The sequence below is a fragment of the Hylobates moloch genome, unplaced genomic scaffold (assembly GCF_009828535.3).
Source record: "Hylobates moloch isolate HMO894 unplaced genomic scaffold, HMol_V3 SCAFFOLD_19, whole genome shotgun sequence".
In the NCBI taxonomy this organism is placed as follows: Eukaryota; Metazoa; Chordata; class Mammalia; order Primates; family Hylobatidae; genus Hylobates; species Hylobates moloch.
In genome coordinates, this window is record NW_026652294.1 from 12,060,296 (window position 1) to 12,083,489 (window position 23,194).

Sequence of the window (23,194 nt, forward strand, 5' to 3'; positions counted from 1 at the left end):
TTCATCTCTAACCTCTTTCCTCAGGAATAACTACCCAGTCATCCACGCCAGAAAGTTGGGGGCTCCTCTCTCTTCCTCAGCTTCCACACTCAATGATGATAACATTTATCAAGTTGGGCACAATGGCTTGCACTTGTAATCCCAGTGACTCAGGAAGCTGAGATAGGAGGATTGCTTGAGCCCAGGAATTCAAGGCTGCAGTAAGCTATGACTGCATCACCGCATTCTAGGCTGGGTGACAGAACGACACCTGGTCTCTTAAAAAAAAAACTTTTATCAAGCAGTGGGTAGATCCCAGGTATTTTTCCCAAGCACTTTAAATATATTAACTCTTATAACTTTTATAAGAAGCCTATAAGATTAAGTACTCTTTTTTTTTGAGACAGTCTCTTGCTGTCTCCCAGGCTGGAGAGCAGTGGCATGATCTTGGCTCACTGCAACCTCTGCTTCCCAGGTTCAAGCAATTCTCTCCTGAATAGTGGGGATTACAAACATGCACCACCACACCTGGCTAATTTTTTATTTTTAGTAGAGACAGAGTTTTGCTATGTTGGCCAGGCTGGTCTCAAACTCCTGACCTCAAGTGATCTGTCTGCCTCGGCCTCCCAAAGTGCTGGAATTACAGGAGTGAGCCACTGGACCCAGCCAAGAACTCTTAATATCTCCACATTACAGATGACAAAACAGAGATGGAAAGCTTAACGTCCAACTGGCAGAACCAGGATTCTAACACACCACTCTGGCTGGAGAGCCTGCCTACCCCCTCTGCCCTAATCTAGGCCAGGCCTTCAGCCTCTTTGGAATAGCGTGACTGGCCTCCCCTCCTCGTAGTGATTCTCCACATGTCTGCCTACCTGAATTTCTGAAACACAAATGTCACTATTTGGCTTAAAACCCTCCCTTTTCTTCCCATTGTCTACAAGGGAAAGTTCAAATCCTAAGTAAGAATCGCATCTCCTGCCACCACGCTCCTAAGTCTATGCTTCAACATTTGTTCATTTACTCTTGATTAGAGACACCGTTTGATTCTTACCTCGGTGTCTTTGCGCATATTATCTGGCCATTACCTTATTTTCCCCCAATGCCTGGGAAAATGCCAGGGACACACGGGCACTTAAATATTTGTGGAAAAGGCATGGCTTCTTCAGTCATGTCCCCCCGCCTTATTCTGAACCCAAAGCAATGATCAGCGTATGTGCTCAATAAATATTTGCTGGATGAATAAAGGATGTTATTTCCCTTCCCTAGTCACCTACCTGGCAAACTCCTATTCCTTCTTCTAAAAGAAATTTACCTCTCATTCCTATGGGCTTCCCTACCTTAATATCCCTTCTACCCCATCAAGCAATGTTCATTAGATTTGTACCTGAAACTTCTATCACAGGGCATATCATACCATACTACAATGGTCTGTGCACATTCGAGATTGGAGAGCTTTATTAAGGGCGGGCTGGCACTGTATCACTGATGGCCATTGGGACAATAAACATTTGGTGAGCATTCTCGTATGTCTGTCTTCTCGTTAGCCTGCGAGCTCCCTAGGCAGGGACTATGTCCCATTCATTCCGGTAATGTGGGAGCCTGGCACGGTGTCTGGCTTGGGGCAGACACCGAAATAGATGCCGAGAATTAACATCCAAAGATGTACCGTACAGGCTGGGAAATTAGGAATTACTGGGGAAAGGCTGTGGCCGGCGGCCCCAACTGCCACATAAGATCAGAGGATGGGCTGGATCAGCGACTCTCACACTTATAAATCAATCACCTTAGGATTTTGTTGAAATGTAGATTCCTATTTAAAAGATCTAGGGCGGAGACTCCACATTTCTAAAAAGCTTCCGGCTCGTGCCGACGGGGCTGCTCCGCGGACCACTTTGAGAACCCCGTTCTGGGTGGCTCATTTCGCTACCAGAACACCACCACAGCGCGGGAAGCGCGAAGCCTCTTGGGACTTGCAGTCCCTCCAAGCCCTTCATAGCGGCCGCTTATTCCTGTGCGAGTAAGGAACGCCCAGGCCAACGCTCGGGCTGCAGGCTGAGGGGCGGGGGAGAAGTACCTGTTTGGGCTCGGTGGCCACGGGCGGCGGCGGGGGCACCGCCTGCACGGGTCCGGCCGGCATGACTGCGACGCTCAGGGCTGCCAGTCCGCCTCGGTGTTGGTGAGCGGTGCCGCCTCAAGACAGCCCCTCCGCTCGGACACTACGACGAGCTCGCAAGATGGCGGCAGCCGAGCGAGTTGTGGCCGCGAAGGTAAGACTGACGCACTTCCGGGACCGCCCCCTCGCAGTGACGCGCTTCCCGTCCCTCCCCGCGGGCACCGCGGCGTCCGACGCCGTTGCCAAGGCAGCGGCCCGAGCGCCCGGCTGGGGCTTTCCGGGGATCCCGGTAGCCGCAGGCGCGCCGGGGGCAGTTCCGGGAGTCGACCAGACACGGAGGTTAAAACTGCGACGCCGAAAACAGGTGAGATGTTCTACGGCACCCGCCGGACCCCCGCCGCACTCACCTCGCGGCTCCTTTATTCCACAGGCCAGTGCCTCGCTCCCTTCGACCCCGCCTTTCAAGAGCCCAGCTCCCTCCTATTGGCCTCTCATTTAGGAGAGCCCCTGTCCCCTCAGGCTCGCCGCCTCAGAGCCCCACTTCCTTACTCCCTTAGTTCCTCCTTTCATTTCAGGCCCACATCCTCCAAGCCCCTCTTCCAAATCCTACTCCTTTTTCCCATGGGCCTGCCTTTTCTTGCTTCCACCCCCTGCCTTCTCTAGTCCCGCCCTCGAGCCCCACTGGGGCCTCCCTTTGACATCAAGGCTGCTGCTTTCTTTTTCTTTCTTTTTTCTTTTTTTCTGAGACAAGGTCTTGCTCTGTCACCCAGGCTGGAGTGCAGTGGCGCGATCTTGGCTCACTGCAACCTCCGCCTCCCGAGTTTAAGCGATTCTCCTGCCTCAGCTTCCCGAGTGGCTGGGACTACAGGCGCCCACCACACCCGGCTAATTTTTTTTTTGTATTTTTAGTAGAGACGGGGTTTCACCATGTTGGCCAGGCTGGTCTCGAACTCCTGACCTCAAATGATCCGCCCGCCTCGGCTTCCCAAAGTGTTAGGATTACAGGCGTGAGCCACCGCGCTCGGACAGTTTTTAAATTTTTTTTTTGTAGGGACGTGGGAGGACGTCTCCCTATGTTGCCCAGGCTGGTCTCAAACTCCTGGGGTCAAGCGATCCTCCCGCCTTGGCCTCCCAAAGTGCTGGGATTACACGGATGAGCCATCACGCAGGGCTGCTGCTTTAGGCTTCACCCCTCACTCTCACAGGTGCGGCCCCGCAAGCTATGCGGCTCGCTCCCCAGAGGCCTACCTCGAATCCTGCCAGCTTCTGTCCCTCTCCTGCGATTCCCCCCTCTCTCCTTCCTCCCCTCCTTAACTCGGGAAAGCGGGGAGCTGGCTCCGAATCTGTTCCTGGACTTAAGTTTCCTCACCTGTGAAACGGAGTGATAGGAAAGGTTGCTCTCTCAAGTCTCCCCACTCCCCCACACACATGGTAGCTGTGTATCATGGTTGTTATTAATGTAGAATAATGGTAGCTGGGATGTATTGGTCATTTACTATGAGCCAGATACTGTGCCCAACACTTCATGTGTTACGTCATTTATTCCTTATAGCAATCTATTTACAAATGAGGACAGTGAAGTTTGGAGTTGGTAGAGTGGGAATGCAAGCTTAAGCCAGTCTTATTCCTCTACTAGTGCAGTTAGTTATTTTGTCCTCAGTCCCTTCATTGTCCCCAGGGATCCAGGCAGTTAACAGTCTCATGTTTGAGACTGACATCTGCCACATAGCTGGTTTTAGAGTTTCCCGTGTTTTCATGGTGGTGACTTTGAATCTCAGCAGGCACCCTGGCTGGGAAGTAGGCATCATCTTTACCGAGTAGGGTTAGGGTACCAGTTCTCAGAGAGAGAAGGTGCCTGAACGTTGAACAGAAATGTAGGAAAGGCTCCTGCTCTTCTCTGGGAGTCAAAAGTCCACTTTGAGCCCCAGGAAATTGAGGAGAGGCAGAGATAGCTGCCGCTCCTCCCTAAGGGCTCAATTAGTGCTGTCACCTATGTGGTCATGGGTACAGTGCAGGGCTGGCAGCTTCAGACTGAGGGTTCCACTCAAGACCCAGGAATTACAGAAAGAGCTCACGTCAAGTGCTTCTTCACTTGACGTGCACGTAAAGTACTTCTTAAACCATGCTTGTATCTGCATGACCTCAGTTTTCAGAAGAAACAACATAAGGTCATCTTGGATTTTCCTGACACTTGGGCATTTGCTGCTGCTTATCTGAACCAGGATCTAGTGGGAGTTGATATCCAAGATGGCCCCATATGGCAGCTATAGTTATTTGAAGGTGAACAGATCAGTGTTTCCTGGTACCTTCACAAGCAAGCTTATGAATTCTAGATGCTTTGTCACCTGAATACACTTCCTCCCAGGTTGGGGCTTCTTGATTTCTTTATTTCTTTCATGCCCATTCCAGGAAGGAAACCCAGAATACTTCTGTGTGTTATTTTGCCTTTGTTTCTGCCTCCCTCCTTGGAGACATAAAATCTCTTGGGTAGCAATAGTTCATGAGAGGCAGTTGCCAAGACAACAGGAGTGTAGGATGTGGGCATGTATGTTGTGAGTGTCATGAGGCAGACACATATCCCTTGGGTGATATCCCATGGGTGAAACTGGCATGCACAAGCTTACCCCTTGCAGAGACCCTCAGATATCGTTGGTAGTTCCTGGAGGACAGGGCTCCTTGTGCCCTGCTGTGTTCCTGGTCTTGACATAGTGCCTGGTATGGAACAGATACTCAGTCCCCATTTGCTGAATGCACACGCAACATCCAACCCTCTGCACCGTCCAATACAGTAGCTACCAGCCAACACAGATTTTGAACATTTGAAATGGTTTCTGGTCCAAATGGCCATGTATTGTCAAACAGGCATTAGATTTTGAGACTTAATACCATAAAAATGTTAAAAATCTCCTTAATAATTTTATATTGATATGTTGAAATGATAATGTTTTGGGTATATTGGGTTAAATAAAATATGGTGTTTAATTGACCTTTTTTTTTTTTTACTCTTTTTAATGTATAGGGGAGAAAAAGTAATATATTTTCCTTACTCATTGCAAGTTTAATAAAAGATTAAGGTGTCTCACGCCTATAATCCCAGCACTTTGATAGGCCAAGACCAAAAGATTGCTTGAGGCCAAGAGGCCAGGACCAGCCTGGGCAACATAGCAAGTCTCTGTCTTTACAAAAAACAAAAAAATTAGCCAGGTGTGGTGGCACCCACCTGTAGTCCTACCTACTCAGAAGGCTGAAGGGGAGGATCACTTGAGCCCAGGAGTTCAAGGTTACAGTGAGCTATGATAGCACCACTGCACTCCAGCCTGAGCAACAGAGTGAGACCCTGTCTCTAAAAAATAAATAAATGAAATAAAATTTTAAAAACAGATTAACAAGAGGAAAGTATACAAATTTAATAAAAGTTTTCCGGCCAGGCGCGGTGGCTCACGCCTGTAATCCCAGCACTTTGGGAGGCTGAGGAGGGCAGATCACAAGGTCAGGAGATCGAGACCATCCTGGCTAACATGGTGAAACCCCGTCTGTTCTAAAAAATACAAAAAAATTAGCTGAGTGTTGCGGCGGGCGCCTGTAGTCCCAGCTACTCTGGAGGCTGAGGCAGGAGAATGGCGTGAACCCAGGAGGTGGAGCTTGCAGTGAGCCAAGATCACGCCACTGCACTCCAGACTGGGCAACAGAGCAAGACCCCGTCTCAAAAAAAAAAAAAAAGTTTTCCCTGACATGGAAACCTTCAGAAATGAAAACCCAAAGAAACAAGGAGATCTGTGTTTTTATGGTCAGTGTGCAAAATTATGATTGGTGGACCCAAAGGTATGATCTGGTGGGGCACGGTAGCTCACACCTGTAATCCCAGCACTTTGGAAGACCAAAGCGGGTGGATCATCTGAGGTCAGGAGTTGGAGACCAGCCTGACCAATATGGTGAAACCCTGCCTCTACTACTAAATACAAAAATTGGCCGGGCGCGGTGGCTCACACCTATAATCCCAGCACTTTGGGAAGCCGAGGTGGGCGGATCATGAGGTCAGGAGTTTGAGACTAGCCTGACCAACATAGTGAAACCCCATCTCTAATAAAAAATACAAAAATTCGCCGGGCATGGTGGCACGTGCCTGTAGTCCCACCTACTCAGGAGACTGAGGCAGGAGAATCACTTGAACCCGGGTGGTGGAGGTTGTAGTGAGCCAAGATCGCACCACTGCACTCCAGGCTGCGCAACAGAGCGAGACTCTGTTTCAAAAAAATAATAAATACAATTACAAATTTAAAAAATAATAAAAATACAAAAATTAGCTGGCCATGGTGGTATGCACCTGTAGTCCCAGCTACTCAGGAGGCTGAGACAGGAGAATTGCTTGAACCCAGGAGGCGAGGTTGTGGTGAGCTGAGATTGTGCCACTGTACTCCAGCCTGGGTGACAGAACAAGACTCCGTCTCAAAAAAAAAAAAAAAAAAAGGTATGATCTAATAGTAATACATGAGGGAAGGCGTGGATTTAGCAAGGCCTGTTTGCTCAGATTCTTCTTGGTGTCCCTGTGTGACATTGCTTCCCATCTGGGTATAGGGCAGGACCCCTGTCACATGAGGGTCTTCAGGGGAGAAGAAGGGGAGAGGTCACAGACTGACCTTCCTGGCAGCCTGCTTCAGAGAAGAAGGATGAGGGGAAGATGAGAGTGGCCTTCCTGCTTCTGCAGCTTTTTGCATTTCTAAGGTGCCATATTTTGGGGTAGCATTTCCTGTACCCTATCTGTGGCTAGTAGAAAAACCTAAAATCCCATGTGTGGCTTGTATATTTCTTTTGGACACTGCTGCTCTAGAAGTAGCATGGCCTGAGGACAGAGCAGAGATGGTGGACTCAGAATCTCAGCTTCCTGAATGACCTTGGGCAAGCTCCCTAACTTTTCAGAGCCTCAGTTTCCTCCTCTGTAGAAATGAGGCAGATTCAGGGATGTAGCACACAGTAGGTTCTTCAGTCAAAGCCAGCACTATTGAAGAGTGCCCTCTGCTCAGGCTGGAGGCAGGCAGCCCACCTGCCCCTTCTCCTTCCTCCTGCCACCAGGCTCCTTCCTCCAGCCTGGAACCCCTTCTCCTTCCTGGACAGCCTTCTACCCTGCTCCCAGGAAGCCCTGCCTGACTGTGCTTTCACTCACTGTCACTGTCATCCCTTCCCAGGGTCTGAAGAGCTACTCAGGGCCAACCCTGCACTGGAGACAGGAAGCCGGGCACCTGCATGAGCCTCTGACCCAGAGCCCTGGAGCCCACAGGCTCATCTGAGAGCTAGACACACTCAGTCACTCCAGCTCTACCGGCAGGCACCTGCACAGAGGTAAGGGGAGAACCCCGTCTTCTGGGAGGGTGAAGAGTCCACCCCTCCCCTGGGTGCCTCTGAGCTACCCAGCACCTGTGGGCACAGGCTGGCCTTTAGTCCTCTCAGCCCAGGTGACCAGGTCATACCACACACTCACAGGGAGACAGGCTGCCAACCACAAATAAATTCTCAAATAATGATTCCATTCTGGCGGTGGTGTGTGCTGGGAAGAAAAAGAACAGGATGCTCTGAAAATGTGTGACAGGGAACCTCGCCCGGCCTGAGGCCCTGGGGAGCTTTCCTGAAGAGGGGACGTTTGGTGGGGGTGCTGAGGGGGGTGTCTTACTAGAAGAAGTGTGGAGAGGGGCACATTCGGGGTGGGGAGACTCTGAAGCTGGGGCAGGCCACACAGGGCAGGAGCCCCAGGAAGCGGTCCAGTCTTGGTGCTGTAGAAAGAGAGGAAAAGGCTCCAAGCAGGGATGGGTTGCCTTATTAATCACTCTGGTTGCCATGTACAACCAGGATGGACCAGAAGGGCAGAAGGGAAGTGGCTCACCCCTCAGGGAGGCTCTGGCAGTGTCTGGGGAGATGATGGGGTAGGAGCAGTGTTGATGGAGAGAAATACTGGGTTCCCAGTGTGGTCTGGATGTAGGATCGGCAGCACTGGGTCCTGGGACATGGGGGTAGAGGAAAGAGGGAACTCAGGAAATGCCTAGGTGAGGGCCAAGCCGAGTGCACTCAGTGGGGTGCCATTTTCTGAGATGAGGGAGGTTGGTGGGGAGGATAGGTTTGGGAGAACAATTTTTCAGCCAGCCCTGACTTGCTGGAGGCAGAAAGGGCCATGGCCTAAATGCTGCCCAAACAGCCCCTGCTTCAGGGAGGGGCTGGTGCAAGGAGGTACTTCCTGCCACTGAGAAATCCACCAAGGACAAGGGTCCCCTGCTGGCAGGTGGGGAGGAGCTAGAGCTCAGCATCTGCATAGCTGCCTGACTCCCAGCAGAATGCTGGCTCTGAAACCAGTTGTCGACTCACACCCCAGCCCTGCTGGAGGGTGATGAGCCACAGGAGGGACCAGGGCAATGTCTTGCTTCTCCACCTTCTGAGTCAAGGATCATAGACTATTCATCCATATCACCGCCTTCAGATGTCCACAGGCGGCAGAAGATGGACCAGAGGCATTCTGCGTGGGCCGCAGGGGAACTGGGGAAGAACGGGAGCCAGGCCCCAGCACAAGACAAGGATGGGCTTCGCTGTGGTTACTGCTAATAATATTATTCATAATAATAATAGTTAATATTGCTTAAGAACTTTTACTGGTGCCTTGCATTGGACCAAGCACCTTACTCATGACTCCTTTAATACCTTCACAACAACCTGGCCTGCTTGGAGACAATGTCCCCATCTTACAGCTGGGCCTCAGTGACTTGCCTGAGGCCAGGAAGGGGCAGGGCTGGGATTCTCTGTATAAAAACGTAATAGCAGTCCTAGTGTTCAATAGATCAGTAGGGTGACTAGTTTATAGTGATTTATTGTACATTTCAAAATAGCTGGAAGAAAATAAATGGAATGATTCTCTTTTTTTTTTTTTTTTTTAAGACAGAGTCTCACTCTGTCACCCAGGCTAGAGTGCAATGGATCGATCTCAGCTCACTGCAACCTCCACCTCCGAGATCAAGCAGTTCTCCTGTCTCAGCCACCCAAGTATCTGGGATTACAGGCACCTGCCATCATGCCCGGCTAATTTTTGTGTTTTTGTAGAGATGGGGTTTCACCATGTTGGCCAGGCTTGAACTCCTGACCTCAGGTGATCCACCCGCCTCGGCCTCCCAAAGTGTTGGGATTACAGGAGTGAGCCATTGCGCCTGGCCTCAAAAGTTTCTTAGCATAAAAAAAAGGCCGGATGTGGTGGTTCTCACCTGTAATCCCAGCACTTTGAGAGGCCAAGCCTTTCAGAGAGGACTGCTTGAACCCAGAAGTTTGAGATCAGCCTGGGCAACACAGTGAGATCCCATCTTTACAAAAAATTTTTTAAATTGCCAGCTCAAGATGTTACCTACCCCAAAATAATAAATAATTAGCTAGGTGTAGTGGCACATGCCTGTAGTCCTAGCTACTTGGGAGGCTGAGGCAGGAGGATCACTTTAAGTCCAGGAGGTTGAAGCTACAGTGAGCTGTGAGGGTGCCACTGCATTCCAGCCTGGGTGACAGAGACCATGTCTCAAAAAACAAAACAAGACAAAAAAAAGTAAAAAAGCCATATCTCAAAAAACAAAACAAGACAAAAAAGAAAAGACAAATTTAAGGTGATGGATATTCTAAGTACACTGATTTGATCTTTACAAATTATATGAATGTATTAAATAATCCTGAAACTATGTACCCTGAAACTATGGACATCTATTATGCATCAGTAAAAACAAAAACTGTTTTAAAAATATATATAATGGGGCTGGGTGCGGTGGCTCATGCCTGTAATCCCAGCACTTTTGGAGGCCAAGGCAGATGGATCACTTGAGGTCAGAAGACCATCCTGGCCAACATGGAGAAACTCTATCTCTACTAAAACTACAAAAATTAGCCAGGGGTGGTGGCAGGCACCTGTAATCCCAGCTACTCGGGAGGCTGAGGCAGGAAAATCACTTGAACCCAGGAGGCGGAGGCTGAGGTGGAGGCTGCAGTGAGCTGAGATCATGCCACTGTACTCCAGCCTGAGCAACAGAGCTAGACATCATCTAAAAAAAAAAAAAAAAAACCAGAAAACCTATATATATAATGGCTTCTCTGTCACCAGCGTGGCGACAATAGGTCTCAATGCAAGTTTTCATGTTTTCCTCTCTTGCACTTTAGAAGTCAAGTGCATTTTAAATTTTCTTTGCGATCCTTTTTCTTTTCTCCATTCAATCATTCAGTCATTATTTGCCAGTGAGCATCTACAATGGGCCAGGTCCCTGGCTGGCCACACTGGGGATACCACAGGGACTAAGGTGGCTCAGAGAGAAGGCTGTTCCAGCAGAGAGCAATCACAGCTGAGATGGGGGAAGCCCAGAGGGATTATCTAAGCCAGCACAGAGGGTGCTCAGGGAAGCCTTCTTGGAGGAGGTAATATCCAGGAACCCTGAAGGATGAGAGGAGTTAGCCAGGTGATGGGAATTGGACAGGGGAGCATGATTCAGACAGAGGGGACAGATGGGCGAGGATTTAGAAACAAGTGCCTGGTGTGCATGAGCTGCAACTCGTAGCTGATGATGGTAGGAGGGGAGACTATCGGGTAGAGGGGAGGGGACTGGAGAGAGGTGGGTGATGGATGTGTCTGGAGGTGGCTTTTCTTCCACAGGCCACAGGAAGTACTGAGGCATTGTGGCCGGCGTGACATGGTCCAATAGAGTTGCGTCCAAATCTCTGGAGCCGAAGTTGTTCAGATTGGAGAGGGCAGGCCTGTGACCCAGCTAGAACCTGATGCAGTGGTCTAGGCAGGATATGACAGTGGCCTGGTGTGGCCCAACACTCCCCATCACGCTGTAGCTAGAACTCTCAGTTGTGTGTGCCCTGTTCAAGGGTTCACTTTGGGAGGAAAGGGTGGTAGGCATGTTCTTGTTCATAGCTGTATCCACCCAGCCTTGAGCAGGGGACCCGACATACACAAGGCCTCAGGAAGGACTTGTGGAGTGATGGACTCTGCAGAATGTGCAGTATGTGCTTGGGGTAGGGGAACTGAGAGGCTGGTGAGACCACCCAGAATCGGGTCCGAAAGGCCTTGTCACCTGGGGCTGGGAAACAGACTTCTCCCCAGGGTCTGGGGTGAACTTCTGGCCTAGCAGCTCCTGGGCAGATGAGGGTTTCAGGGAGTTTCCTCCTGCAGCAGCCACGTGGCTCTGGCTGGCAGGGCTCTTCTCTGCTCACTCCAGGAGCTGTGAGGATGGCGCACCTGCTGGGCAGCCAGGCCTGCATGGACAGCCTGCGCACAGACCTCACCGACCTGCAGGGTGCCATCGTAGACATCTTCTCCCGTGCCGGGCCTGTGCACTTCCCCTCCTGGAAGTTCCCTGACCGCATGGCCTGTGACCTCGACATGGTGGCCCTGCTGGAGCACTATGACCATGTTCCGGGTGACCCCGAGTTCACGCAGCTGTCCCATGCTGTGCTGCTGGAGCTGGTCATCGACAGGTGAGGGCCTTGACCAAGCCTGGTCATCTCAGGATGCCGGCACCTGCCCCTGAAACCAGTGGCAGCTACGGAAGCCCCTCCAGAGGCAGGGGTGATGTTGGAACAACAGTCACCATTGAGTACCTGTCGGGGCCACATCAGCTCAGGACTTTCAAAGTGGTCTTACCTTTTATAGTGTGTCTTGTGTTGTGTGCTGTGCTATCCTGTGTTAGGCTCTCCTAGCCTGTCCACCTCAGGCAGTTGATTTCCATTCCACTGGTCTCTGTGGCACCACAGCTGTGACCACGGTCTCTCAGCCGCTCCCAGCTGCCTCCTCAGGGTTTCTGTGTCGGGGACCCCATAGTTACTTCTCAGAGTTTCCATTCCGGGCTCTCTTTCCTGTTGTCCTGAGGGTTGTGCTGTTCCCTCTGCATATCACAAGGCCAGACACGGGATGTGTTTTTCCAAATCCTGACCCGCTGGGAAGAGCCTCGTGGATTCTCCTGCAGCCCCATCACTTCTTTTTTTTTTTTTTTTTTTTTTTTTGAGACGGAGTCTCGCTCTGTCGCCCAGGCTGGAGTGCAGTGGCGCAATCTCGGCTCACTGCAAGCTCCGCCTCCCGGGGTTCACGCCATTCTCCTGCCTCAGCCTCTCCGAGTAGCTGGGACTACAGGCGCCCGCCACCACGCCCGGCTAATTTTTTTTGTATTTTTAGTAGAGACGGGGTTTCACCGTGGTCTCGATCTCCTGACCTCATGATCCGCCCGCCTCGGCCTCCCAAAGTGCTGGGATTACAAGCGTGAGCCACCGCGCCCGGCCGCAGCCCCATTACTTCTAAGCTATCATTAAAGTTAACATGGTTGGCCGGGCGTGGTGGCTCACGCCTGTAATCTCAGCACTTTTGGGAGGCCAAGGCGGGTGCATTACTTGAGGTCAGGAGTTCAAGACCAGCCTGGCCAACATAGTGAAACCCTGTCTCTACTAAAAATACAAAAATTAGCTTGGTGTGGTGGTGCGTGCCTATAATTCCAGCTACTCAGGAGACTGAGGCATGAGAATCACTTGAATCTGGGAGGCAAAGGTTGCAGTGAACCAAGATCACGCCAATGCACTCCAGCCTCAGTAATGAAGTAAGACTTTCTCAAAAAAAAAAAAAAAAAGTGAAAATAAAAATAAAGTTAACATGGTGTGCTTGGCACGGTGGCTGACACTTGTAATCCCAGCATTTTGGGAGGTTAATGGGAGGATCATTTGAGAGTTCAAGACCAGCCTGGGCAACACAAGGAGACCCCATCTGTACAAAATATTTTAAAAATTAGCTGGGTGTGTTGGTGCATGCCTTTTTTTTTTTCCTATGGAGTTTTGTTCTTCTGGGAGTGCAGTGGTGTGATGTTGGCTCACTGCAACCTCCACCTCCTGGGTTCAAGAGATTCTCCTGCTTCAGCCTCCCAAGTAGCTGGGATTACAGGTGCCTGCTGTCATGCCTGGCTAATTTTTTGTATTTTTAGTAGAGACGGGGTTTCACCATGTTGACCAGGCTGGTCTCAAACTCCTGACCTCAGGTGATCCATCTGCCTCGGCCTCCCAAAGTGCTGGGATTACAGGCGTGAGCCACCACTGCACGTGGCTGGTGCGTGCCTGTTGTCCCAGCTACTTAGGAGGCCGAGGTGGGAGGACTGTTTGAGCCCTGGAGGTCGAGGCTGCAGTGAGCCATGATCATGCCACTGCACTCCAGCCTGGGCAACAGAGCAAGCCCGTCTCAAAGAACGAAAAAGCAAAGCTAACATGGTCACCAGCCTTTCACATCCTGGGGACTGTATCCCAGGGTCCTAGCGCTCAAATACCTTAAAAATGGTCAGGTGCATTGGCTCACGTCTGTAATCCCAGCACTTTGGGAGGCCAAGGTGGGTGGATCACCTGAGGTCAGTAGTTCGAGACTAGCCTGGCCAACGAACATGGTGAAACCCCGTCTCTACTAAAAATACAAAAATTAGCCGGGCATGGTGGTGCCTGCCTGTAGTCCCAGCTACTCTGGAGGCTGAGGCAGGAGAATTGCTTGAACCTAAGAGGCGAAGATTGCAATGAGCTGAGATCGTGCCATTGCACTCCAGCCTGGCGACAGAGTGAGACTCTGTCTCAAAACAAACAAACAAACAAAAAACCTTAAAGCCATGAGGGCCAGACAGGTGGCAAAGGATGTGAGGGACTCCAGTGGTTTCAGGATGACCTGCCTAGGGACAGAGAAGCCAGGGTTACCACTCTGAGGGCTGGAGGAGCCCTTGGTACAAAAGCACCATCTGTAACCTTTGAGCGGCTGAACGTGTATGAGCACAGAACACACCTTCCTTTCTCCGTGACTTTATGCATTATTACAGTGTCCCTCTGCTAGGAGTGTCCTGCCCATCCATCATGGCCTGGTTTACCCAGCCCCTTCTCTGTGAAGCTGTCTCTGATATGCGCTCTGCCTTGCCTGACCCCTCTGCCTACCTCTGGCTGAGTTAGAGTGGTGTAGCATTGAGCTGCTCAGTTTATGGCAGGGGTGGGATCACGGCTAAGGCTGCAGACAGCACCACAGTCTCCTGCTGCGAGGGTCGGTTGGTCTGAGCAGATGGATTGCTCTGCCAAGGCCATGCTCTCTCCTCTTTTCAGATGCTTTCCCATTCCCCGGTGTTGCTTGGCACCATGGCAAGTGCTGTTGTCCCTGTTTGCAGAGGAGGACACCTTGGCCAGAGAGGGGCAGGGCCTGGAGGTAGTTGGCACCTCCTCCCCCAGGCCCTCTCTGCCCAAGGCCCCACAGGTTTTGGGATGACCCTCCTGCATCTGCAACAAGCTAAGTTCATTCATCTTCCTGGTACGTGTTGTGAACACAATACTTCTTTAAAACAGCTTGGTTCCCATGCAAATGCAAACTTGGCTTTTTATTATAATACTCCTTTTTCTTACAATTCATGCCTGACTATAGTTTTAAACTTGGAGGTTAGGACAGAGACCTAGCTGTCTTGACACAGGTCTCCACTGTCACAGAAGCAGCTCACCCTGCAGAAGCCCCTGACTAGCCTCAGGAGACTGTGCACACTCCCTGCTCTGCCCTATCAACCTGTGGCTGTGGGCAAGCTCTTCCCCTCTCAGGGTCTTAGCTCTGTCATCTATCAGGTGGAGGTTCTGGGCCACATAAGGCAGCCGTTCACCCAGAACTTCAAGGACTCAGGATACAACTGAGGCAAGGCCAGGTCTGGCTTCACAGAGCTCCCTGGTCCAGTGGAGAAGAGCCAGGCAGAAATGCCACCCAGGAGACACAGAAGAGGCTCCCAAGCTGAGGTTGTGGCCAGGGAGGGCTTCCCGGAGGAAGTAGCCTCTGGGTTAGGTTTGAAGCTGGCCCAGCAGAGCATATTCTGAGACTCTGCAAGCTCTTGATGCCTGGGCCATTTCCCCAGAGCCAGAGCTGCGGTTGTATGGTCTGAGGGTATGTTAGCACCAGCCTGGGCCCCAGCAACCTAGCGTCTCTGCCCGCAGGCTCCTGCTGCTGCTTCAAAGCTGCATGAGCTACTTGGAGAACCTTGGCTCAGAGCAGATGATGCCCCCTGCACAGGCTGGGGGGCCCTGCATGTCCGTGGGGCTCACGGTGCGGCGCTTCTGGGACAGCCTGCTGAGGCTGGGCATGCTCCACCAGCAGCCACTCCCCCAGGTGGGTCCCAGCCTCTGTCTCAGGTGGGTCAGCCTCAGCCTCTGTCTCCCCACTGTGGTGGCCTTCACGCCTCGCCCCAGCTCTGGCTTCCTAGCCTACCACTATGTGCACCACAGCCTTCACTGGCTCCCACCGCCCTCCCAATCAAGCCCCACACAGTGTGGCGGTTAAGAACGCAGGCCTTGGGGGTCATGCCTTGCTCCCTGGCTCTGACATCCCTGTGGGACTTTGGAAAAATCTTGCCTACTTTGAACCTCAGTTTCTTCATCTGTACAACGGAGGTCATGTGACCCCTGTTTGTTATGGGCTATCCCATAATCCACACAACCACCCACTAGGGAAGGACCACTGTCCCCATGATGGGAAGGAAACTAAAACTGAGAGTGGTTATGGTGACACAAGAGCAGGCAGGTCCAGTAAGCAAGAGCCCAGTAACCAGCAGCTGTGACCGTCACCATCACCCTCCCAACACCATGCATACAATCAGATCAAGCCCGGAGCTCAGGGTGCGGGCCGCAGAGAGGAGACCTGGGTGTGGTAAGCTGAGTCAGAGTGAAAGAGGGAGAAAGTTCTCTCTTATTCACGTCGGTGTCAGAGAACATCTGAGGGTCTGAGTGTCAGGCAAGGCTGTCACACTGTCACAGAACATCCCCCAGGGGACCAGTCACCTCCCTCTCTACTTTCTCCCTCACCTGCTTTCCCTTGTCTTTTTCTGAACACAGAAAGGGGCAAACCAAAGGGAGACTCCCACCTCCAAGCCCATCACCAAGGGCGAGCCAGCCAGGAGCCCTGAATGTCTGACTGCCAAGTTCATCAAGCCCTCCTCCCCAGTGCTAGGCTTGCCCCAGACCTGCCAAGAGCCAGAGAGCATCCCTGTCAGAGCCTCCCTGCAGTTCCCAGCCACGACCTCCAAGAACACCAAGAGTGTCCACTCCCAGACCATTGAGACGGCCCTGGTGCCCTGTGACGCATGCGCCAGCGTCCAGGGAAGCCTGCGGATGGTGGGCAAGGCAGTCATCAGCCTGTGTCGGAGCCAGAACCTGCCCTCGTCCTTAGGCCAGTTCCAGCAACTGGTGCAGGACAGCATGGGGCTCAGGCCACTGCCGGCTGCCACTGTGGGCCGCTGGGCAGCAGAACAGAGGAAAGACCTGACACGCCTCAGTGAGCATGTGGAGGCCCTCAGGGCCCAGCTGGAGGAGGCCGAGGGGCAGAAGGATGGCCTGAGGAAGCAGGCGGGCAAGCTGGAGCAGGCACTGAAACAGGAGCAGGGGGCACGGCGGCGACAGGTGGAGGAGAATGAGCAGTGCCTGTCTGAGTGGGAGTGCGACAAACAGCAGCTGCTCACAGGTCTGTGCCCCAGAGGCCAGACACCTGGTGCCCAGGGGCTCTGCCACAGCCTTTGCATGGATGTTTGTGAGACAGGGCTTCCAGGGCAAGTGATTTGTGTAGAAGAACCCAGGCTGGGACACGGGCAAGAGGCAGGGAAGGGAGGGCAGCAAGGAAGGGTGTGTTCATCTGGTGGTGACACTATGATCTCAGTCCCACTGGGGCCACCAGGAGCTGGGCTAGGATGCTTGCCCAGACTCATCCCTTGGTCAGGGAGGGAACCGAGGTATGTATCCACTTGCACTGTCAGTCATTGAGGGCTACTTATTCCCCTGGCACTTCCAGCCAAGCAGAGCAGCCTCTCTGGTTTTGGCAAAAGCCATTAGAGACAAAGTTCCTGGTACCAGAAGTTGGCCAGTGCCCGCTGACGGGAGGCCTGAGGGATTTGCCCTTTCTGAGCCTCACAGTTGCCTCCATGGACGACACCAAGGCCCAGAGAGGTGTAGACACATGGCAGCCAGCCCATGAGAAGCAGGGTGGATAAGGGCCCAGCCGCCTCCACCAGCCTCCCTAGAGCTCCTCCCATGGCCGCAGGCAGCCCCTCTGCAGGTGATGGGCTGCCTCCACTCCACGGGGCACACTGGGCATGAAGGCCGCCAGCCAGGTCCATGGGACCCTCTGAAGGGCCTCTCTCTTGGCTGCCATAGAAACAAGTGACCTAAAGACAAAGATGGCCACCCTGGAGAGGGAACTGAAACAGCAGCAGGAGTCCACGCAGGCTGTGGGTAAGGAGCCCCGTCATAGGCCCCCATGCCACATCTCAAGCTAGGGGTGTGGCTGGATGAGCATCGTCCATCTCTGTCCCCTAGCATCCAGGGCAAAGATGAAGGGAACCAGCCACAGGAGGGTGGGCCTGACCAACCACACTATTGGCGATGACCAAACTGGGGTGCCGCCTCCTACCAAGAAAGCACCTTCTATTTTCCAAACCCACCTCAGGTAGGGTCTAGAGCCCCATTTTGTGGCTGAGGACTCTGAGGCCCAGAAATGGGATGTGAGCTCCTGTCCTAGGTCTGAGGTAGTACTCCCCTACCCTACCCTATCCCATGTCCACTCAATGCTGCAGAGGCAAAGGCCCAGCAGCTGCAGGAGGAAGGCGAGCGCAGGGCGGCAGCGGAGAGACAGGTGCAGCAGCTGGAGGAGCAGGTGCAGCAGTTGGAGGTGCAGGTGCAGCTGTTGGTGGGTCGGCTGGAGGGCGCTGGCCAGCAGATCTGCTGGGCCAGCACGGAGCTGGATAAGGAGAAGGCCCGTGTCGACAGCATGGTCCGCCACCAGGAGGTGAGGCCAGGGCCCCCGCCAGCCTGGGCACCTGCAATGTAGGCTGCAAGGAGAGAGGGCTCCACTGTCAGGGAATGGGGGATCATCTGTATTGGGCACGTGCTCCCTGAGATACCTCCAGGTGTGGGGGTTGACTCACCTTTACAGAGAGTCTACCCTGAACCAGGCACTGGGGGAACAGTGACCCAGGGACTGATACTGCCCAGTGAGGCCTCACTCTGGAAGAGCACCCCACAGGCAAAGATGAGCAGGTGTGCCACACTCTCCTGCCAGATGGCTAAGGGGTGCAGGGAGGGATGGCCACATCTGCCATGGGAATCCAGAATGGCTTCTAGGAGGAGGTGGCCTTTGAGCTGGACGCCCATGACAGGCAATTAGTCCATCAGCCAGGGGAAGGATAGGGCGGGCAGAGGGTGAGCCAGGGCCCAGGGCATAGCTGTGCTCTGGGCAATGGGGCCTCACAGGAGTCCTCAGAAGTGTGGTTGAGGGAGTAGGTGACCTGTTGCCCAGTGAAAGGGGCAGGTCTGGGGGCTGTCCTGGCTGGGTCCACCCTCAAAAGCTCAGCAAGGAGCCAGGAGTTCATTTGAACCAGTCCCCAGCGTCAGACATGGGCCCAGGGTAGGGGAAGCCTTTCTACCCCGAGTGGGTGCTGTTCTCTGTGCCTTGCAAACTGTCACAGCCGCCATGTATCAGGTGTCTGCTGTGACCCAGGCTTCAGGCGCCGCAGCCTCTGATGCTTACTCCTCACTACAGCAACAGGAGGTAGATACTCTTGTCAATCCCGTTTTACGAATGAGGCAACAGCCTTATTGAGTGAGGTTAAGGAAGTTGCCCAAGGCCACACAGCTAGTGAGAGGTGAAGCCAGGACTCCGAGCAGTCCAGCGTTAGTTCTTCCTGCTTTCCATTCAGTGGGTGTTAGGAAATGTGGGCTTCAGCGATGTGGGATGATGTGACACTGGAGACCCGAGGAGAAGAAAAACTTAGTTCCCAGAATTCCTCTCCAAGTGGGGTCTATGTGTGACTGGAAGGAAGTGGGGGTGAGACCCCCAGAGCCAGCCAACTGCGTTCCAAGGGCCGGGATCTTCAAGCTGGGGTCTTGGCCTTGGCCAGGTCTGGTGTGCATCTGCCTGCTGCCAGCTTCCCCCGACCCCTACCCTTCCATTCGTGTGACCAGCGTTCCCTAGACACAGACACACACCCCAGGGGGGTAGCAGCGGGGGGCAGTAGATGCTGTAGCCTCCTTAGTTCCACATGGCTGGGCCTAGCCCTGTGGGTTTCACAGCCTCCCTGCTTGTCCGTTCCTGCTTAGTCTCTGCAGGCCAAGCAGCGAGCCCTGCTAAAGCAGCTGGACAGCCTGGACCAGGAACGTGAGGAGCTGCGGGGCAGCCTGGATGAGGCTGAGGCCCAGCGGGCCCGCGTGGAGGAGCAGCTGCAGAGCGAGCGGGAGCAGGGCCAATGCCAGCTCAGGGCCCAGCAGGTGAGGGTGGGGGTCTTTCTTTTTGCCAGAGAAGTCTCCGGCCAACTGAGTGCCTGCAGGCCTGTCCCGTGTCTTGTCTCAGGGGTAGGGACAGTGCCCCAGGGGCGCTGAGTGCCATGTGGCTCACTCAGGAGCCAGGCCTGAGCCTCCCCCTGCCCCAGGAGCTGCTGCAGAGCCTGCAGAGGGAGAAGCAAGGCCTGGAGCAGGCGACGACGGACCTGCGGCTAACCATCCTGGAGCTAGAACGGGAGCTGGTGGAGCTGAAGGAGCGGGAGCGGCTGCTGGTGGCCTTCCCAGACCTGCACAGGCCCACCGAGACCCAGATCCATGGTAGGGGACTGGGGATGGTGCCAAGGGCACGCTGGGGCTTAGGGCCAGCAGCTGAGGGCTCGTGTGGGCAGGACACTGGGGACTGCAGCTCCCTAGCCTGCAGCAAGGGTGTTAAAGCCAGGCGGCCAGCAGTGCAGCCCCTGTGGACCCACCACAGCACGCAAGTGCTTCATGTGTCATCCACTCTGCATAGACAGGGACGTGAAAGCCCAACAGTGATGTGACTGCCTCTAGTCACAACAGCCAAACCCAGACACAGGTCTGGTTGTCCCCACAGCCTATGCTTTTCACTACGTCACATGCTAATTCTTGCTCGACTTCTCTGTGTCCCCCTTCTTGGTTCTTGGAATGGGTCCCCAAACCACATCATGGGACTAGTCCCAAGGACACAGCCTCCAGCTGCCCACTGTCCTGGACCCCATGGCACAGGAGTGCTAGGTACCCATCTTGGCACAGGATTGGATATCAGGTGACCTGGGTTCTCCCAGCCCCTCCAGACCCCTAAAGCGCTGGGGCAAATCCATTTGCAGAGCTGGGAGGAAGATCTGCAGTTAGCTGCTCATGAGACATCATCCAGGCCCTTCTGTCCCCTTCTCAACCACCTTGTGAGGCAGGTCATAGCCCCATAGCTATTTCCCATAGCAGGAAACTGAACCAGAAGGGGCAGCAATTCCCTTGGGCTCATGGAGCCAGAAGGAAGCATCCATCACAAAAGCAGGGGAAGAGCAGCCTCGTGAAATTCCTGCCGTTCCCACGCTTGAGCTGGCCATGTGACCTTGGACAGCTCACTTTGGCTGTAGCCTGTCCAAAACAGGGGGCCTTGTCAGAGATTCACTCTCCTCTGATGCTTATTTGCTAAGTTTTGTTTTGTTTTTTTTTTTTTTTTTGAGAGACAGAGTCTCACTCTGTTGCCAGGCTGGAGTGCAGTGGCGCAATCTCGGCTCACTGCAACCTCCACCTCCCCGGTTCAAGTGATTCTCCTGCCTCAGCATCCCGAGTAGCTGGGACTACAGGGCCCGCCACCACACCCAGCTCATTTTTGTAGTTTTAGTAGAGACGGGGTTTCACCATGTTGGCCAGGATGGTCTCGATCTCTTGACCTCGTGATCCACCCACCTCGGCCTCCCAAAGTGCTGAGATTACAGGCATGAGCCACTGTGCCCGGCCTTGCTAAGTCTTTTAAGAGCTCTAAGTCCCACCCAGCTCTCAGATTTTATAATACTATGGTCACCTTCCCCGCAGGTGGGGGGACAGGGAAGGGGGAATAAGGCCTCGGGGGAAGGAAGATGAGCTGGGAGGCCTGGTGCACTACACAGCTCCCTTGTGCCTGCCGGGCCACCCACCCAAGCTGGTGTGCCTCCCTTCTAAGGTCCTGTCCCATTGGGCACAGGAGGCACATCCAGCAGTGTGGAATCCCAGATAACATGTCCCACAGACTCTGGCAACGTCACAGATCACATGGAGAGGCAAGTGCAGGCCAACGACATCCGCATCTGGGTCCTACAGGAGGAGAACGGGCGGCTCCAATCAATGCTGTCCAAAATCCGGGAAGTGGCCCAGCAGGGTGGCCTCAAGGTGGGCCTGAGAGGGCGGGCCCTTGGGTACCAGGAGGAAGCCCCTACCCAGCAGAGGTCTTCAGACTCTGCCCCGGGAACTTGTGGAGAGCCCACCTCATCACATGAGGCCTTAGGCTGTGCTTTTGTGAAACATTTTTCACGTTTCCAGAAGGCGTGAGGATGTTATAAATCCAGTGCCTTCCAGTCCCATATGCCCTCTATAGCCGTTCATTCCTTTAAGTGCAACAAGAAGCCTTGTCGGGCCAGGCGCAGCGGCTGATGCCTGTAATCCCAACAATTTGAGAGGCTGAGGCGGGCAGATCACTCGAGCCCAGGAGTTTGAGACCAGCCTGGACAATATAATGAGACCCCGTTTCTACAAAAAAAAAAAGCCATGTCAGAAAGCAACCTCCCCACACTTGCTGCCTGCCCGAGGCTCTGCAGCTGAGAATAGGCCCTGGAAGGCTTCATAGGCCCTGCCCCTAGGTGGAAGGGCCCATGGGTATGCGCCCGGCCCTTCCCTCCCCATCCCTGGCTACGACATCCTCTCTGTACAGTGGGGAGGGGACTCTGGGCCCTTATAAGACTGGCTTTTTTTTTTTTTTTTTTGTAGCTGATCCCGCAGGACCGGCTCTGGTCCCCTTCCAGCAACGGAACCCAGGGAGCAACACTGCCAGTCCAGGCCCAGAGCACATCCCCAGGGTGAGTGAGGCTTTACTGGAGGTGGGGCAGGTGAGTGGAGTGTCCCCTGCACTCACAGGGGATCTTGGATCTGGTTTTCCTTCAGGCCTCTGGGCAGACAGCACCTTCCTAGCAGCAGGACAGACAGGACCCTGCTGGGCCAGCCCTCCACATCCCCACCTCGGCAGCCCTGCGCATCCCCACCTCGGCAGCCCTGCAGCCAGCCCAGCAAGTCCTTGCTGGAGGGTGTGACCCACTTGGACACCTGCACCCAGAACCCCATCAAGGCCTTGGTCAGGCTGAGGAAGAGACTGTCACCTGGCCGGAGACAGGCCAGCTCTGCACACCAGCCCCAGGAGCGGCCCATGTAGCCTGTGGCCCAGGGCTGAGGCTGGATGGGAGGTGGCTGGCAGCCCACCCACTGTAATAAAGCCCCAGCCATTGACCCGCAGCAATCTTTGCCTCACAGTATGACTGAGCCAAGGAAAGAACCCTTCCTTCCCTGTCCTGGGCAGGGGCCACTGAGTCCCCAGCCATGTAGTTCAGTCAGTCGGCAGAGTCCTGGCACTATGGGCCCTCAGTAAAAGGGGCCTTCCTGCTTCCCTCCCGACAGAGGCTGTGGGATAGGAGAGTACACCCAGGGCAGAGGAAGCTCCTAGGACCTGGGCCAGGTGAAGGGCCGTCTTTCTATCCCCAGAGCAAGGGTCGAGGGGTGAACCTGGGCTCAGTGGTCCGCACTGACTCAGAAAGGGGTCAGGTGGGAGTGGACAGAGGAAGGGCCGGTGAGGACGTCTGAAGCAGGCAGAGGGCAGCAACGCCTTCAGCCTCCCATCCTGGCTCTGGACCTGCGCTGGGCACATTAAGGACCCAAGAGGTTAGGCCTCTTTTCACTGAGGAACTCCTTGCCTTTAGGAAATGGTGACCGTCATGAAGGTTTCTCTAAATCCTGGAGGTCACAGCCCCAGGAGGCCACTGAAGGCGGGGCAAGGCCTCCACCAAGCAGAGGACACCCTGCCAGCCCTGGCTTTCCCATCCCTGTCCCTTGGGGATCTCTTCAGCCCACGGTGCCATGCGGCCAAGCATCTGGGGCTCTGGTTTTCCTCATGAAGCCACCAGCCTACCCTGAGCCACCTCACCTGTGAAGGACAGTCTCCAAAAACTTGCGGAGGCCTTCTCAGGGTGCATGCTCCCAAATGCCTGAAGCATTTTCCCTTGGTGAAGAGGCCGTCAGGTAGAGCACCTC

General features: G+C 53.8%; 2 protein-coding genes across 7 annotated transcripts in view; one reads left to right on the top strand and one right to left on the bottom strand.

Annotated features, from left to right (window-relative positions):
- SF3A1 (splicing factor 3a subunit 1) overlaps window positions 1-2,200 on the bottom strand; it is a 22,293-nt gene extending 20,093 nt beyond the window's left edge. The window contains exon 1 of the mRNA XM_032138795.2: window positions 2,057-2,200. Within this exon, the coding sequence (XP_031994686.1) occupies window positions 2,057-2,119 (63 nt within the window). The 5' untranslated portion in view covers window positions 2,120-2,200. The remainder of the gene's footprint in view (window positions 1-2,056) is intronic.
- On the top strand, window positions 2,103-22,402 carry CCDC157 (coiled-coil domain containing 157). 6 transcript variants are annotated; one of them, XM_058431251.1, is made up of 12 exons: window positions 2,103-2,249; window positions 7,279-7,432; window positions 11,320-11,578; window positions 15,071-15,242; window positions 15,965-16,589; window positions 17,276-17,353; window positions 17,695-17,906; window positions 19,217-19,384; window positions 19,546-19,714; window positions 21,084-21,289; window positions 21,884-21,972; window positions 22,058-22,402. In XM_058431251.1, exons 3-12 carry the CDS (start codon window positions 11,331-11,333, stop codon window positions 22,320-22,322), a joined length of 2,232 nt encoding a protein of 743 aa, XP_058287234.1. In that variant the 5' UTR covers window positions 2,103-2,249; window positions 7,279-7,432; window positions 11,320-11,330; the 3' UTR covers window positions 22,323-22,402. The 6 variants fall into 6 exon arrangements, with proteins under 6 accessions (XP_058287234.1, XP_058287233.1, XP_031994687.1 ...); XM_058431250.1 differs by lacking the exon at window positions 2,103-2,249 and adding an exon at window positions 2,317-2,459; XM_032138796.2 differs by lacking the exon at window positions 2,103-2,249 and adding an exon at window positions 2,317-2,459 and having other exon boundaries at window positions 21,105-21,289.
- Window positions 22,403-23,194: the final 792 nt, after the last annotated feature.